The sequence below is a fragment of the Hyla sarda genome, chromosome 5 (assembly GCF_029499605.1).
Source record: "Hyla sarda isolate aHylSar1 chromosome 5, aHylSar1.hap1, whole genome shotgun sequence".
NCBI lineage: Eukaryota > Metazoa > Chordata > Amphibia > Anura > Hylidae > Hyla > Hyla sarda.
Window position 1 is genome coordinate 359347345 of NC_079193.1, and position 15616 is coordinate 359362960.

Genomic DNA, 15616 nt, shown 5'->3' on the forward strand with positions numbered 1-15616 from the left:
TGTTCTGGTGGAATTATTTGATCCGAATTTTCTGTCGTAAATTCTGACCAGAAAATTCTGCAGTGTGAATGGGTTAACGGAAAAGGAATATCCGACCGAACTTCCTGAGCAGAATTCTGGTCGGAAATTCTGTAGTGTGAACCTGGCTTTAGACAGGATAAGTACCTCTGCCCCAGGGTCTGCAATTGCTGCCCTAATGTGAGGCTGTGGGAAGAATTAAAGGGGTTATCCAGGAATAGAAAGACAGAGCTCATTTCTTTAAAAAAAAATGCTCCCCGACTGTCTCTAGGTTGCATGTGGTTCTGCAGCTCAGTTCCATTGAAGGGAATGGAGCTAGGTTGTAATACCACATACAGGACAACCTGGGGACAGACATGGAGCTGTTTCTGAAAGAAATTAGCTCTGTTTTTGTATTCCTGGATAACCCCTTTAAGGTAGTACGGCAAGTATGTGCTGCTGTATATCCTGTATTTTCCAAACAGTTGCAAAACTTCCACTCCCAGCATGCCCGGACAGCCTTTGGCTTTCCAGGCATGCTGGGATTTATAGTTTGCAACAGCTGGAGGCACACTGTTTAGAAAACACTGCCTTATTGAGTCCTGTGTACCTGGTTTGGCGGTGTCATCTTTTGATCTCTTCAGGAGAGGTATGTACTTGGTGTACTGAGCTTGTATCCAGGAGAGCTTTTCCTCAGACTCCATGACATGCCCCTTCAAGGAAATAACATATAAAGTGAGTCAGAAGACAGAACTTACCCTTAAAATGTATTTTTTTTTATTTTTATTTTTTTACCTGGAAGCAAAGTTAGTAAAATCTAATGTGTACCATGTATATATATATATATATATATATATATATATATATATATATATATGTAGAGGAGGACAGATGTGGTGTTTTAGCTTTTTCTTTTTCTTTTTTTAAGGTAAAATGGCCGACATCCCTGTATGGATCTTCTCCCTCATGGGTCTGATCACTTCCTAGTTTCCTCTCTGAACTGTGACCCTGCTGTTGCCAGGCAACAGTGCACACACTTTTCCCACAATTTCCCTTGCTTGCATACACTGTAGAGCAGTGGTCTTCAACCTGCGTACCTCCAGATTTTGCAAAACTACAACTCCCAGCATGCCCGCGCCGTTGGCTGTCCGGGCATGCTGGGAGCTGTAGTTTTGCAACATCTGGAGGTCCGCAGGTTGAAGCCCACTGCTGTAGAGGCTAATGAGCAATATACAGTTGAACTGAGCATGTGCCTAAGATGGTCGTAACCATGGGCAACAGGGCAAAACAAAGAAGGCACATGGGGGGGGGGGGGGGACAGTACATTTTCAGAAATTATTGTATATTAGAAATATACATATTTATCTTGGTGGTTAAAGCCTGTTAAATGGGCACTGTCACCAAATAATTTTTTTTGATATGTTGTATGTACTACAACATATCTCTAATATACTTTTATTATTTTTTTGCCCATTAAAATGGTTTAATTTACATTTAAAAAACGGCCACTAGGGGTCTCCCTCCTAGTGGCCTGCTGCAGCCTGGCATGATGTCACACTTGAATTCGGACCAGCGGGAGCGAGCGCTTTGAAGGAAGAGGATGCGCGCAGGCTCCCTGGCCTCACACGCCGGCCCCGGATCCCGGCGACAGGTAAAATATTATGCCGGGGGGTTTCGTGTTCACCTATACAGTATGCCTCCAGTTTCCTGACTACAACTCCCAGCATGCCCTGACAAGCCAATAGATGTCAGGGCAAACTGGGAGTTGTTGTGGGGAAACAGCTGGACGCACAATGAATAGGTGAACTAAGGGGGTGGGGAGTGAGTTGAGCAGGAAGGCAGGGCCAGGGGGGTTGCGAGGTGCGCGGCGGGGAGGGGGGTGTGCGGCTATCACAGATACGGTGTTCACCTATACAGTATGCCTCCATTTGTGTCCCCAATACAACTCCCAGCATGCCCTGACAGCCAATAGATGTCAGGGCAAGCTGGGAGTTGCAGTGGGGAAACAACTGGAGGTACACTGAATAGGGGAACTAAGGGCGGAAGTGTGCCCCCCCCCAGCAGGCATCAGTGACGTTGGCCTTCTGGGGAAGTCTGCCTGGTAGTGAGCACACTACCAGGCAGACAAAAGGCATTTTTAATATGTAAAAAAAAAAAAATTAAAGATCTATCTATCTGTGGTGAGGATGTGATGAGGGCAGATGTTGTTACCCTAGAGGCAGATGGCATTAACCCCTTGTATTCGTGATGCCAGGGCATGGTTTAACCTCTGCACCACCTGAAGGTATGTCGCTGGATCTTGGGCCAGGCGCGGGGGCAAATAATGACTCTGACGCCAAGTTACGGAACAATGGCAGCATTACTGAGGTAGACAGGTGTAATAGTCTTGACAGCTCAGTTAGTTCCAAGAAGGTGACCAGTGACTTCGGAGACTCTAGGACTCGCTGAAACTTATAGTAGATTTGGACAATTTGCTGCAGGCCCACGCCGACTGTATACAGATTGATCTTGATTCACTTGACTAGAATGATTTCACCCCATATGTAGCTTACCAGGTTTTGACTTTCACCTGTGGGGCAGTGGATTAGTAGAAGTGTGGCTGCGTGGTAGGCTTAAGGCCTCCTCAGGACACTCTCAGGACTTGACTGTTCCTCAGCACGCATAGAACTAACTAGCTAGCTCCTCCCAGGGTTTATATGGAGGAGACTCTGGAGGGGTCCCATAGGTCACCCTATAAGTCATGTGATCACTGGTACCTTCCTTGGTTACAACACATGGCAACAGCATTTAAAGGGGTACTTTTTTATCAACTGGTGCCAGAAAGTTCAACAGATTTGCTTTTCTTTTTGGATTACTCTGATGTCACGACCACAGTGCTCTCTGCTGACCTCTGCTGTCCTTTTTTGGAACTGTCCAGAGCAGGAGAAAATCCCCATAGCAAACATATGCTGCTCTGGACAGTTCCTAAAATGGACAGCAGAGCTCAGCAGAGAGCACTGTGGTCATGACATCAGAGAAATCAAAAAAAAAGCATTTCCTCTGTAGTATACAGTCCATAAAATGTATTGGAAGGATTAATATTTTTTAATAGAAGTAATTTACAAATCTGTTTAACTTTCTGGCACCAATTGATTTAACAAAAAAAGTTTTCCACGGAAGTACCCCTTTAAAGGCACATAACAGAATATATACATTACAATAGACAATATAAGATATAATTAACCATTTACATTGCATGGGGTAAAAAGGGACTCCGCAAGGGGACACCGCAATACAGTCCGCCTGACAGGACAGCAAGGGTACAGGAGTGCAACTCCTGTACTGGGCCAGCACATATGTATCTATCTTATATCTATATACCTATCTGTCTGTCCATCTCAAACCTATCTACTGTATCTTAGATCTATGAGATACAGAAGAGAGGTGTATGATCGATGGAGTGATCTACTAGTCTAGATGCTTTCCAACCAGTGTGCCTCCAACTGTCCGTGCATGCTGAGAGTTGTAGTTTTGCAACAACTGGAGGGTCACAGTTTGGAGACCCCCAATCTAGTGGTACTGAGCTGAGCTGTACTTCGGCATACATCAGAGGACGCGGTGGGCCCATTAGCTGAATTCTGTGCTTTTACATATGGCACTTCTGCCTTCACACTGCCATCTCATACATATTCATAAGGTAATGCATGTGTATAGACACGTCTAGCATATTGTATATTATTATTATTATGTACTAAATGCTTATATTTACATATATACAGTATGTAATGGAATATTTGTATTTATTTTTTTATCATAAAAAGCCATAAGAAGCCATTTGATGCATGTTGTAACCAGACGATATCAGTAATAAGCCGATTCTGAGCGGTCTTTGCGGTAATTGTACGGGTTTATTTTTTACCCTCATCACATTCATGCCAGAAGACAAATTCATTATTCATAAGGGGAGATGTATCCTGGGGAGCGTGATTGTCCTCGGAGGACTGCGCTCTCTTCTGCTTCTCGGAGCTCCTCCTTCCTGAAATCTGTGACTCTATGCGTTCTCAAAAATTAGGAACAGTACTTTTTATTATTTAAAGGGATTTTTTTTTTCTTCAGCCCTTGAGCCCATAATGCCAAGTTATAATACTTATGTACAAAGAAAAACAAAACGTTTAGGGAATCCAAAATTACTTTATTGATACATCATATAAAAACACAAAATTCCTAGTCCCAAGTGGAACGTGAAAGGTCCGCCCCTTGTTGTCAGAGGGCCGGAAGAAGAGGACGCGTGGCTTAGTCACTTCCGATCCCGGGCCCTGCTGCTGATAAAGTTCTGGCCGGCGGCCATTTTGCTGTAGACCGGTATAAGAAGCGGACCCAGACCTCTTCAGTCTTGCGGAAGTTCCTGATGAGAGCAAGATGATGGCGGATGCGCAGCAGACTTCCCGTGCATAGAGTCCCAAGATGGCACCGGAGGCCCGGAGAGTTGACGTGGTGCACATGTTACAGGAGTTACTGTCTCCAGAAGATCTCCATCTGGGCCGAGGAGGCCTGCTATCAAGTTCTGCAGCCCAAGGATGACGGAGACTGGCCTGCAACCCCGGCTGAAGATACGCCAAAGTCTTGACGAGAGCCGTCGCCAGTGAGGCTGTCACCCCACCAACTGACCTGGGGATCCTGGGTGGGGATCTACATGAAGGAGTTGGAAGGGAGTACCCCGGCCAAGGCCACATTTTCTACCCCTCCATCTACCCCCAGTCCAGAGCCAGCGCCGCAGGTCCAGCAGCCCACAGCACGTCCCCAGTCACCACCGCTACCCAAGTGGTTGTTTGGCGACGAGACAGCACTTATCCAGTTCATGCGGGATCCTCTCCTACCCCTACCAGGGAAGTCACATCCTTTTGTCCCAACTGCCCAGGCCGAAAAGGCTAAACGGGAGGCTGAAGTGGCTGCCATCATGGAAGAATTAAGGGCGCAGAGGAGAAAAAAGTATGGTCCTCAAATCATGCCGTAGAAAGTCCGTCAAGTCCAGCAGCAGGACACTAAGAGCCTTGAAGCCTTGTACATAAGAAGGCTAGAGCAACCCCGAGAGGGAGAGCAATCTAGAGAGGAAGAGCCACCCCTAGAACCAGTCATCAAGTTCGACAGAGTGAGGGGGTATGGCACACTAATGGACTGCCAACACGGTGGTACTATTTTAGTCAACAGGAGAGCGGTGAAGAGAGACTACCTCCCTCCACCTCTACACTCCCTAGAGAGCTGGGAGATTGTAGAATACACCCCTGTACAGAGCCTGCAAGGGGAATTGGCAGCAGGCTCAAGAATCCTACGCAAATCCCCTTTGCTTATTTCCCCTCTGACGATTGGGACTCCGATCTATTTGGTCTCCTGCCACCAAGCGTCAATGAGAAAGTCATCCAAGAAGAATGGTATCCTGAGTCACCTGTTATGGACCCCAGATATCTGCATTGAGGGTCTTCTACAGATTTGCCCAGGCCTATTCCTGTGGTCGAGGAGGTTTGGCCTAACCAACGGGCACCAACCAAAGTGCCTCGGCCTACTCCTGCTGAGGAGGAGGAGGTTTGGCCAGCCCAAAAGGCACCAACACACGATCCCCCAGTGGGGCAAGCTGCTGCTGTTCAGGTGGTGGTCACTGTGAGCCCGGCCATCACTGAATCCAGTTTGTCCCATGTGTCGTGGGATACTAATGTCAGCCCCATGGAGGGGGCACAGTCTCTTGGGCCTAGGTACATGTCCCAGCCTAGAAAGCAAGGTGACTGTTGAGATTGGGATGGACAGTTGCCAGGCCACAGTATTTGAAGATTACTGTACTACTATTGAGTCGCGAGACTATCTGTGTTCAGGAATCGTTGTTTTAGGTTTAGCAACGTGCAAGAAGAAGTGCCTGACGAACTTGTCAAGAAGTTTATTTGTAACCACATGTGCAAGTGTTCCTGCCCGGCTTTCAGCCGTGATTCTTTACTGAGGACTCAAAATGTACCTTAACTGTAGAACGGTACATCAGAGTATTATCAGAGTAATATATTTTTTGCTCATAATTTTTGCACGAGTAAATACTTATGTTGGTGTGCTGTAATAAACCGTGTATAATATGTTTTATGCAGTGTTTTTATTCATGGCAATCTATATGGGAGGTATCCTGACCCAGTTAGGAAAAGCGTAGCCAACTCCCAGCAAGTACCACACATAGTCCAGTTATATGGTAAAAGTAGTCCACATACATGTAAATATATCAGTTAGGACTGTAACATTATTTGAACACCCAGTCCACCCATGTCTATAGTAAAAATGTCTAATGCTTTCTCATGTCCTAGTGTGCAGGATACTTTACTGGCCAGAAGGTATTCCTGATAGCTATACAAAACACGTACAGTGACAGAGATAATATAATGTCAAAGTAATACTTATGTCTAGATTAATATGTACAGAGTTCCGGGGGAAAGTGTGTAAAGCCAAGGGACCCCAGTTGCCAAGGCATTGGGAAGATAGCCTCTGGCAGCCCAATCCAAACAATCTTTAATAATTGTTATGCATATTGTTGTTAGTGAGTGTCCAGAATGTCATTACAAGGTCAGAAGTCCTCGCATATGTACGAGAGCATGTATGGACATTCACCATGCCACAGAACTCATTTCTGTTTGTCATCAGAACTGGCAAGGACATTGTGTTAAAAATGCCTCAGGAACTGTCATTGGCTCCAATGGTCACTTTGGTCTTCCGCCCTCCAGGACTGGGTTGTCGAGGGCAACTGCATTAAGAGGGGGAGTTTGTGGTGGCCCAGTACGGGATGGTGTTGCCCCGTACCTTTCCTGCCCTGTCATGCAGTGTCCCTCAGTATCCCATGGCCCCCTGTAGTTGTTTCCCCGTTTGTATATATATATATATATATATATATTGTATATTAAAAGATGTGTTATGCCTTTAATAAAATGTACCATGTGATTGTTACCCAGGAGGTACCAGTGACCAGCTGACCCCAAAGGTGACCTATGGGCTCCCTGCTAGTTTCCTTAATATAAACCCTGGGTGGAGCAAGCTTCTCTCTCTTGCTTTCTGCTGAGGTTCAGTAAAGTCATGCCTAGTGTGTGTCCCCAGAGTAGTGGAGGCCTCAAGTCAAGTCCTGCTGCCACAAGTCAAGTGCAAGTAAGATATAGTCACCGTCCTGTCAGTCACAAGTCAGTCAAGTCATCTGTCTACCCATCGTGGCCTGCACTAAGTTCTCCAGTCCAACTACAAGTCCCAGCAAGCCTGCGACGCCTCTATGTGACTGATCACCTCCTTGGGTCCTGGCTGAACTGTATAGACTTTACCATCTGTCTACCCTCAGTAAAGCTACCATTGTCCGTAACTTGGTGTCTGTGTCTTCATTGCCCCCGTGCCTAGCCCGGGATCCAGCTGTATACCTTCGGGTGGTGGCTAAACCACGCCCTGGCATCACAAACACAAGTTAATACCATCTGCTCCTAGGGTAACAACATCTGCCCTGAACCTCACACCCCACCATACCACACATGGAGGAGATGTGTTGGCCGCGACTTCCTGCAGAGGTCGAAATGGCCCCTTCTGGCAGACTGCCGGAGCCCCGTTCAGGAGATTGCAGGGGTCCCAGCGGTTGGACCCCCCCCGCAATCTATAACTTATCCTTTGCATAGGGGATAAGCTATATTTCACTGAACTACTCCTTTAAAGTTATGGCAATTTGCAAGGATATCACTTTATGATGAGTGGGGGCTTATCACTGAGCCCCCAATGATCCTGAGAATGATGGTTTTCCCTGTACAGCGGTGTTCCAGTCACCTGGATGTACAGGGAAGTTTAGCTGGTCCTATGAACTGGAAAGGCACCACACTGCAGTTGCCTGATCATGAAAGGGGTACTCCGGCGCTAAGACATCTTATCCCCTATCCAAAGTATAGGGGATAAGATGCCTGATCGCGGGGGTCCCACCGTGATCTTCCTCGCCGCACCCCATTGAATCAGTCCCAGGAGCGTGTTCGCTCCGGGTCTGATTACTGGCGATCACGGGGACGGAGCAAAGTGACGTCACGGCTCCGCCCCTGTGTGATGTCACGCTCCGCCCCTTCAATGCAAGCCTATGGGAGGGGGCCTGACAGCTGTCAGGCCCCCTCCCATAGGCTTGCATTGAGGGGGCGGAGCGTGACGTCACACGGGGGCGGAGCCGTGACATCACTATGCTCCGTCCTCGTGGTCGAGATGGACTCAGCCTGAGGACCTCCAGACGTTCCGGAAGCCACTAAAGGTGGATGCTGCATGGCAGATCTGCGGGGACCCCCACGATCTGACATCTTATCCCCTATCCTTTGGATAGGGGATAAGATGTCTAGGGGCGGAGTACCCTTTAAGTGGCTGGGGAATGATTGGAAAGCCAATAAAGAATGAATGAATGAATGAAACGTTGGCTATGCATTTGGGCCACATTTCGACTGTGGTCTGGGGATCGCAGAGGGTTTCAGCGGTCCAACCCCCACTGATCCGCAAGTTATCTTTTATCCTATAGATATGGCATAACTTGCCCAGATGGGAAAACCACTTTGACATTGTGAGAGGGGCATCTGGATTAGGGGATCGGTCACAGTTGCGACCTCTGCAACCCCTACAGCAGTGTTTTCCATTTGGTTTGCCTCCAGCTGTTGCAAAACTACAACTTCTGCAACCCCTACAGCAGTGTTTTCCATTTGGTTTGCCTCCAGCTGTTGAAAAACTACAACTTTCAGCAGGCCTGGACAGCCTTCGGCTGTCCAGGCCTGCTGGAAGTTGTGGTTTTGCAACAGCTGGAGGCACAATGACTGGGAAACACTGCCAATGCTATATTATAGGAATATTATAAGAATTGGCTGAGCCAAATATTCATGTTCATAGGAAATAACTATAGAATAGCAGATATATATGTTTGTTGCCCAATGCAATGTATCAATAATACATATTGCACTGTGGTAAGTAGCATTCAGCGCAGTTAGTGCTGCTAAGTGTGGTGCAATGTGTGAAAAGGATTGATAATACAGTTGTGTCCTTACAGGACCTCACCAGCGGCTCTTTTGATGTTGTCCTAAATTTCTCAATTTATAGTTAAATTCCATGAACTACGCTACTAAAGATGAAAGACGCAATAAAAGGAGCGAATAGAAAGCGTGAGAAACAGCTCGTAGGACGACAGTCAAACACTGCACTGCGTCTTCACTTTCTCCAGCATCAATCATATATTTGCGCGTTTGACCAAGTGAAGAAGAGGTATACTGCCACCTGCTGCTGGGATACAAAATTACAGCTATGCAGAATTTATTTTTCTTCTACCTGGTTCGGGCTTTTCAAAATTGGGTTCCCTGACACATGAGTGTCGGCGGCAGTCCCCAAGGGTGTCGCGGGACCCTCAGGTGGCGCTGGTCAGTCTTACTAAGAGGCCTCTGCCGGTGTTGCTGATCTTGAACAGGCAGCAGGTGCCCCGGCCACTTTAGGGGTGCGTTTACACGTACGCAGATTTGATGCACAGGATTTGATGCTGCAGATTTCAATGTAAACTAAATGACTGAGCACAGCTTCTAATTGGCAGTTACAAATCCTGCGCATCAAATCTGCGCAGGATCCTGTATGTGTGAACGTACCCTGAGGGTCTATTCACACGTACAGTATTCTGCGCAGATTTGATGCACAGGATTTTTGGCTGCAGATGTCGATGTAAACTGAATGACTGAACACAGCTTGAAATCCTGCGCATGCAGAATACTGTATGTGTGAATAGACCCTAAATCAGTAAGCAGTGGTGGCTGGCGGGACTGACGAGCGATGCCCCTACACCGCGCCATGGAGCCGCGCAGGAGGACGTCACTCATCAGATCCGCCAAGACTGCACCTGGGTCTGCCGTAGCGCACCGAGAGACACAGGGCAGGTGAGAATGCAATAGCACCGCAGGGGATCAAAGAGGGGATTAAATGGTACAGAGGGGATCAAGGGGGAAATGATATGACACAGGGGTTGGTCGGGGGGGGGGGATGTGGCATAGGGGGGTGTCAGGGAGGGGGGGGTCAAGAGGTGGAAGGAAGTGGCATAGGGAAGAATGAAATGGCCAAGGGGGTGATGAAGGAGGGAATATATGTCACAGGGAGGAAAAGGGGGAGAAAAGGTAATAATATGGCACAGGGGGGTTCAAGGGGGGGGGGGGGGTTAATGATGTGGCACAGGGGGGTTCAAGGGGGGGGGATTAAATGGCACTGGGGGGATCAAGAGGGGGAATGAAATGGCACAGGGGGGATCAAGAGGGGGTAATGAGATGGCACAGGGGGTTCAAGGGGAGGGAGGAATTAAATGGCACTGGGGCGGGATCAAGAGGGGGAATGAAATGGCACAGGGGGAATCGAGGGGGGGGGTGAATGATGTGGCACAGGGGGGTTCAATGGAGGGAGGAGTAAAATGGTATTGGAAAATCAAGGGTGTGGTGTCCCAGCACCAGTGGCTGTCCAGTGGCTTTGGACAGCCTTGCCGCACAAGTGTTGGGCCCACTCAGAGACTGAACATGGTATTAATTATGTTTGCACTTTATTGAGAAATTAATATATTTTTCTAATTATTTTGTTGATGTTATGCCTATGTACGTGAAATGTGTTACTGCACCCTTAAGAGAGGAGCTGTGTAAACCCCATGTGACCCTGCCTGCCAATGGGAACCCCTAAATTCTCCTACAAACCTGCAAGTAAGCTAAAGTCACAGCTTAGTCTACCTCAAGTCAAGTCAAGTCAGTCACTATCATCTATAGTCAAGTCAACGTGGCCTGCACTAAATTGTCCTGTTCTACTACAAGTCCCAGCAAGCCCTTAAGGTCTCTGAAGTCACTGGTCACTTCCTTGGGCCCTGGCTGAACTGTATAGACTATTCCACCTGTCTAACTACCGTTGTCCGTAACTTATTGTTGGAGTCATTATTGCCCCCGTGCCTAGCCCAGGATCCAGCGGTATGCCTTCGGGTGGTATTGTGGATAAACCATCCCCTGGCGTCATGAATACAAGGGGTTAATGCCATCTGCCCCTAGGGTAATTCCATCTGCCCTGCATCACACCCCTTACCACATCATCATGTCCATATAGAGGAACTGTGTGATGTCATCATGTCCATATAGAGGAACTGTGTGATGTCATCATGTCCATATGGAGGAACTGTATGATGTCATCATGTCCATATAGAGGAACTGTGTGATGTCATCATGTCCATATGGAGGAACTGTGTGATGTCATCATGTCTATATGGAGGAACTGTGTGATGTCATCATGTCCATATATAGGAACTGTGTGATGTCATCATGTCTATATGGAGGAACTGTGTGATGTCATCATGTCTATATGGAGGAACTGTGTGATGTCATCATGTCTATATGGAGGATCTGTGTGATGTCATCATGTCCATATGGAGGAACTGTGTGATGTCATCATGTCCATATGGAGGAACTGTGTGATGTCATCATGTCCGTATGGAGGAACTGTGTGATGTCATCATGTCCATATGGAGGAACTGTGTGATGTCATCATGTCCATATGGAGGAACTGTGTGATGTCATCATGTCCATATGGAGGAACTGTGTGATGTCATCATGTCCATATGGAGGAACTGTGTGATGTCATCATCATGTCCGTATGGAGGGATATCTCTGAGAAATGTCTTCTGCAGCTTGTAGTAAGTATGCAAGAAGAATGTAGGCTAAAGGGGATCCAACGTGGTACTAGCAAGGTGCACATAATAGAGTGGTCTGTGAGTGTAAATGTAAGGAAGGACAAATGTGCTAAACTAACTTACATCCCTGTACTGTTCTTCTCCCCCATGGGGTCTGATCACTTCCTGGTTTCCGCTCTGAACTATGACCCTGCTGTTGCCAAGCAATGGAGCACACACTATTCCCACAATACCTCTTGCTTCCATACCTCCAGGAGATTACAGTTGAACTGAGCATGTGCGACCATCGGGGGTCATAACCAAGGGTAACAGAGTGTCAAATTAAAGCAGGCACAAGACGGATTAAAGAGTACCTCTCATGATCTTGTTATATTTTATAATCCTCCCAGGTCACTGCCCCCATTTGATAAACCACCCCTGGCTTTATTTTTATTATTTTTTAGTTTTCTACCTTGATATTGCTCTGAATTTTCTGCTCAGCCTCTGGTTCAAGTTCACAGGCTGGGAAGGGGCGTTCCCCAGCAGGCGTGACATCATTTGAAGCCATACAGGGGAGAACTTCCTCCCTCACTCTGCAACCAACAGCAAACGGCAGGTAACCCCTTGGGGACCGAGCCCATTTTGACCTTAAGGACCCGGGCATTTTTTGCAATTCTGACCACTGTCACTTTAAGCATTAATAACTCTGGGATGCTTGTACTTCTGAATTTGATTCCGAGACTGTTTGTTTTTCGTGACATATTCTATTTTATGTTAGTGGTAAATTTTTGTGAATACTTGCATCATTTCTTGGTGAAAAATTCCAAAAATTTATGAAAAATTTTAACATTTAGCATTTTTATAACTTAGAGGCTCTCTGCTTGTAACCAAAATAGACATATCAAATAAATTATATATTGATTCACACATACAATATGTCTAGTGTATGTTGGCATCATAAAAATGTTATGTTTTTACTAAGACATCAGAGGGCTCCAAATTATAGGAGCAATTTTCCAATTTTTAAAGTAAATTTCAAAATCTCAAAAGACCAGTTCAGTTTTGAAGTGAAATACCTCATAATGGACCTCATTATGAAAACTGCACCCCTCAACATATTGAAAAATGACATTCAGAAAGTTTGTTAACCCTTTGGGTGTTAGCAGCAAAGTGGAGGCAAAAATTCAAAATCTTCATTTTTTACACTAACCTATTCTTATAGACCTATATATATATATATATATGTGTGTGTGTATATATATATATATATATATATATATATATATATATATATATGTGTATATATATATATATATATGTGTATATATATATATATATATATATATATATATATGTATATATATATATATATATATAATTTATTTTTTTTTTTTTTTTTTTACAAGGGGTAAAAGGAGAAAATTTGTAGCCCAATTTCTCTCGAGTAAGGAAATACCTCATATGTGGATGTAAAGTGATCTGTGGGTGCACTAGAGGGCTCAGAAGGGAAGCAGTGACAATGGGATTTTGGAGAGCGAATTTTGCAGAAATGGTTTTTGCGGGGCATGTCACATTTAGGAAGCCCCCATGGTGCCAGAACAGATAAAAACACCCCACATGGCATACTATTTGGAAAACTACACCCCTCAAGAAATGTAACAAGGGGTCCAGTGAGCCTTATCACCCCACAGGTATTTGACGACTTTGCCTTAAAGTTGGACGTGAAAATGAAAAAAAAAAAAAAAAAATTTTTTTTACTAAAATGCTGATGTTACCCCAAATTTTTCATTTTTACAAGGGTTAATAGGTGAAAATGACCCCCAAAATTAGTAACCCCATTTCTCTCGAGTAAGGAAATATCTCATATGTGAATGTAAAGTGCTCTGTGGGTGCACTAGAGGGCTCAGAAGGGAAGGAGCAACAATGGAATTTTGGCTGGAATGGAAGTCGGGGGCCATGTGCGTTTACATGGTGCCATGGTGCCACAACAGAACGTAAAAAGGGGTGCAGTGAGCATTTACACCCCACTGGCGTTTGACAGATCTTTGTAACAGTGGGCTATGCAAATAAAAAATAACATTTTTCTTTTTTACAGACCACTGTTCGAAAAATCTGTCAGACACCTGTGGGGCGTAAATGCTCACTGTACCCCTTATTACACTACGTGAGGGGTGTATTTTCCGAAATGGGGTCACATGTGGGTATTTATGTCAGAACCGCTGTAACCAGCAGCCACCCCTGTGCAAATCACCAGTTTAGGCCTCAAATGTACATAGTGCACTCTCACTCTTGAGCCTTGTTGTGCGCCGACCTTTTGATCACTTTTTATAAAAATTTTACTGAGGCAGGATTACCAAAAAGTAGTTTAAAATTTATTTTTATTTTTTTTTTTTACGATGACAGGAATGCTTTACTAATAGACGTCATTATTGTTTTTATATGAAAAGGATGGTGAATTAAAGGAAACCTGTCACTATTTTTTACCCCTTGTAACCAATAGCAGCATGTTCTATAGCTATACATATGTACATAAGTGCTCCTGCCATGTTTCTTCGTCCTGGAATGATGGCTGTGATCTTGAGAAATCAAGCTTTATAAACACTCCGTTCTGTATGTAAATTCTCTTTGAGTAGTCCCCTGGGAAGTGCAATGTCTGCAAGTAGTCACCGCCCCCAGGGCTGTAATCACGCCTCTTCGTTCCTAACCACGCCTACATAGGTGTGATTGACAGCCTGGCACGACAGAATTCTTCTCTGCTCTCCTCCAAGTCTTGTGCAGCCTAGAAGCATAGGGCGCTCCGTGGGCATGCGCCCTGCCCCGTACTGAATGCTGCAAAGTGTCTGGGTCCTCACGCCGATGCTGCGCTCCTGAGATATCAGTGCAGCCTCTGGACTTTACAGAGGAGAGCAAAGGAGAATTTCTCCGTGTTTGGGCTGTCAATCACCTATGTAGGCGTGCTTTGGAACAAAGATCAAAGGCGTGATTACAGCCCTGGGGGCGGTGACTACTTTCTAAGACAGCACATGCCCAGGAGACTACTCAAAGAGAATTTACATACAACACGACATGGTCATAAAGCTTGCTTTCTCAAAATAACAGCCATGGTTCCAGGACATAGAGACATGGTAGGAACATGGTACAGCTATTGAACATCTTGCTATTGTTTACAGGGGTAAAAATTAGAGACAGGTTCCCTTTAAGTCGCCATCCTTTTCCCATAAAAAAAATTATGTAAATTATTAAAGAATAACTGACATTTGAAAACTTTTGACCTGTTGTAGCCATAATTTCTCTACCACTGAAATCACACATGTAGTTTTTGCTGCAATGTTTGGAGATTAAGTGGATACAACAAACAGAAGTATCACTCTTTTTTTCTCTACACTTTACATTATTTAAATGGGCACTGTTAGATACAAAAACCTTTGATATGTTGTAAAGCATGTATAACCAATAGGTTTTGCAATTGCTTTCATTAGAAAATGTTCAGTATTTCATACTAAAAAATCCAGTCAAACAACTGCCCCCCCCCCCCGCCTGCTTGGACACATACTAGTCCTGCTGTGTCCATGAGTCATCACTTATGTCATGGACACACTTCCTTGATTGACAGCTGTGAGTGCAGGGCTGGAGGAAAAATCCTCCCACTGTCAGCTTGTGTCTCGTTACTGTCAGTGAGGACAAGCTGGGAGTTGTAGTTCTGCTAATGCTAGGGGAGATGTGAGCAGACATCATACTGAGGGAGGGGGCGGAGACCTGCACAGTGAGGCCACGCCCCCTCCCTTTGAGAGGAATTCAGACTAGTGAGCTAAATTAAAAGTGCAATAAAAAAAAAAAAAATAAAGGTGCTAGACACAGGAAAATTAGATGTACATGGTTAGGATTAGGTACTGAGGGATATTTTTTTTTTTTTTAATTTGTTGGATCTGACGGGTACACTTTAAGATCTGTTTATTGCATTGG

General features: G+C 45.4%; 1 protein-coding gene across 5 annotated transcripts in view; it reads right to left on the bottom strand.

Annotated features, from left to right (window-relative positions):
* Positions 1–12238, bottom strand: part of LOC130274414 (uncharacterized) — a 245551-nt gene extending 233313 nt beyond the window's left edge. For 2 of the 5 annotated variants that reach the window (XM_056522734.1, XM_056522733.1), the window contains exons 1-2: positions 12126–12238; positions 608–710 (exon numbers count right to left, since the gene is read on the bottom strand). In XM_056522734.1, the coding sequence (XP_056378709.1) occupies positions 608–710; positions 12126–12221 (199 nt within the window). In that variant the 5' untranslated portion in view covers positions 12222–12238. Of the gene's footprint in view, positions 1–607; positions 711–792; positions 838–2549; positions 2653–11797; positions 11913–12125 lie in introns of those variants that run through there. The other 3 variants (XM_056522735.1, XM_056522736.1, XM_056522737.1) reach the window with 3 other exon arrangements.
* Positions 12239–15616: the final 3378 nt, after the last annotated feature.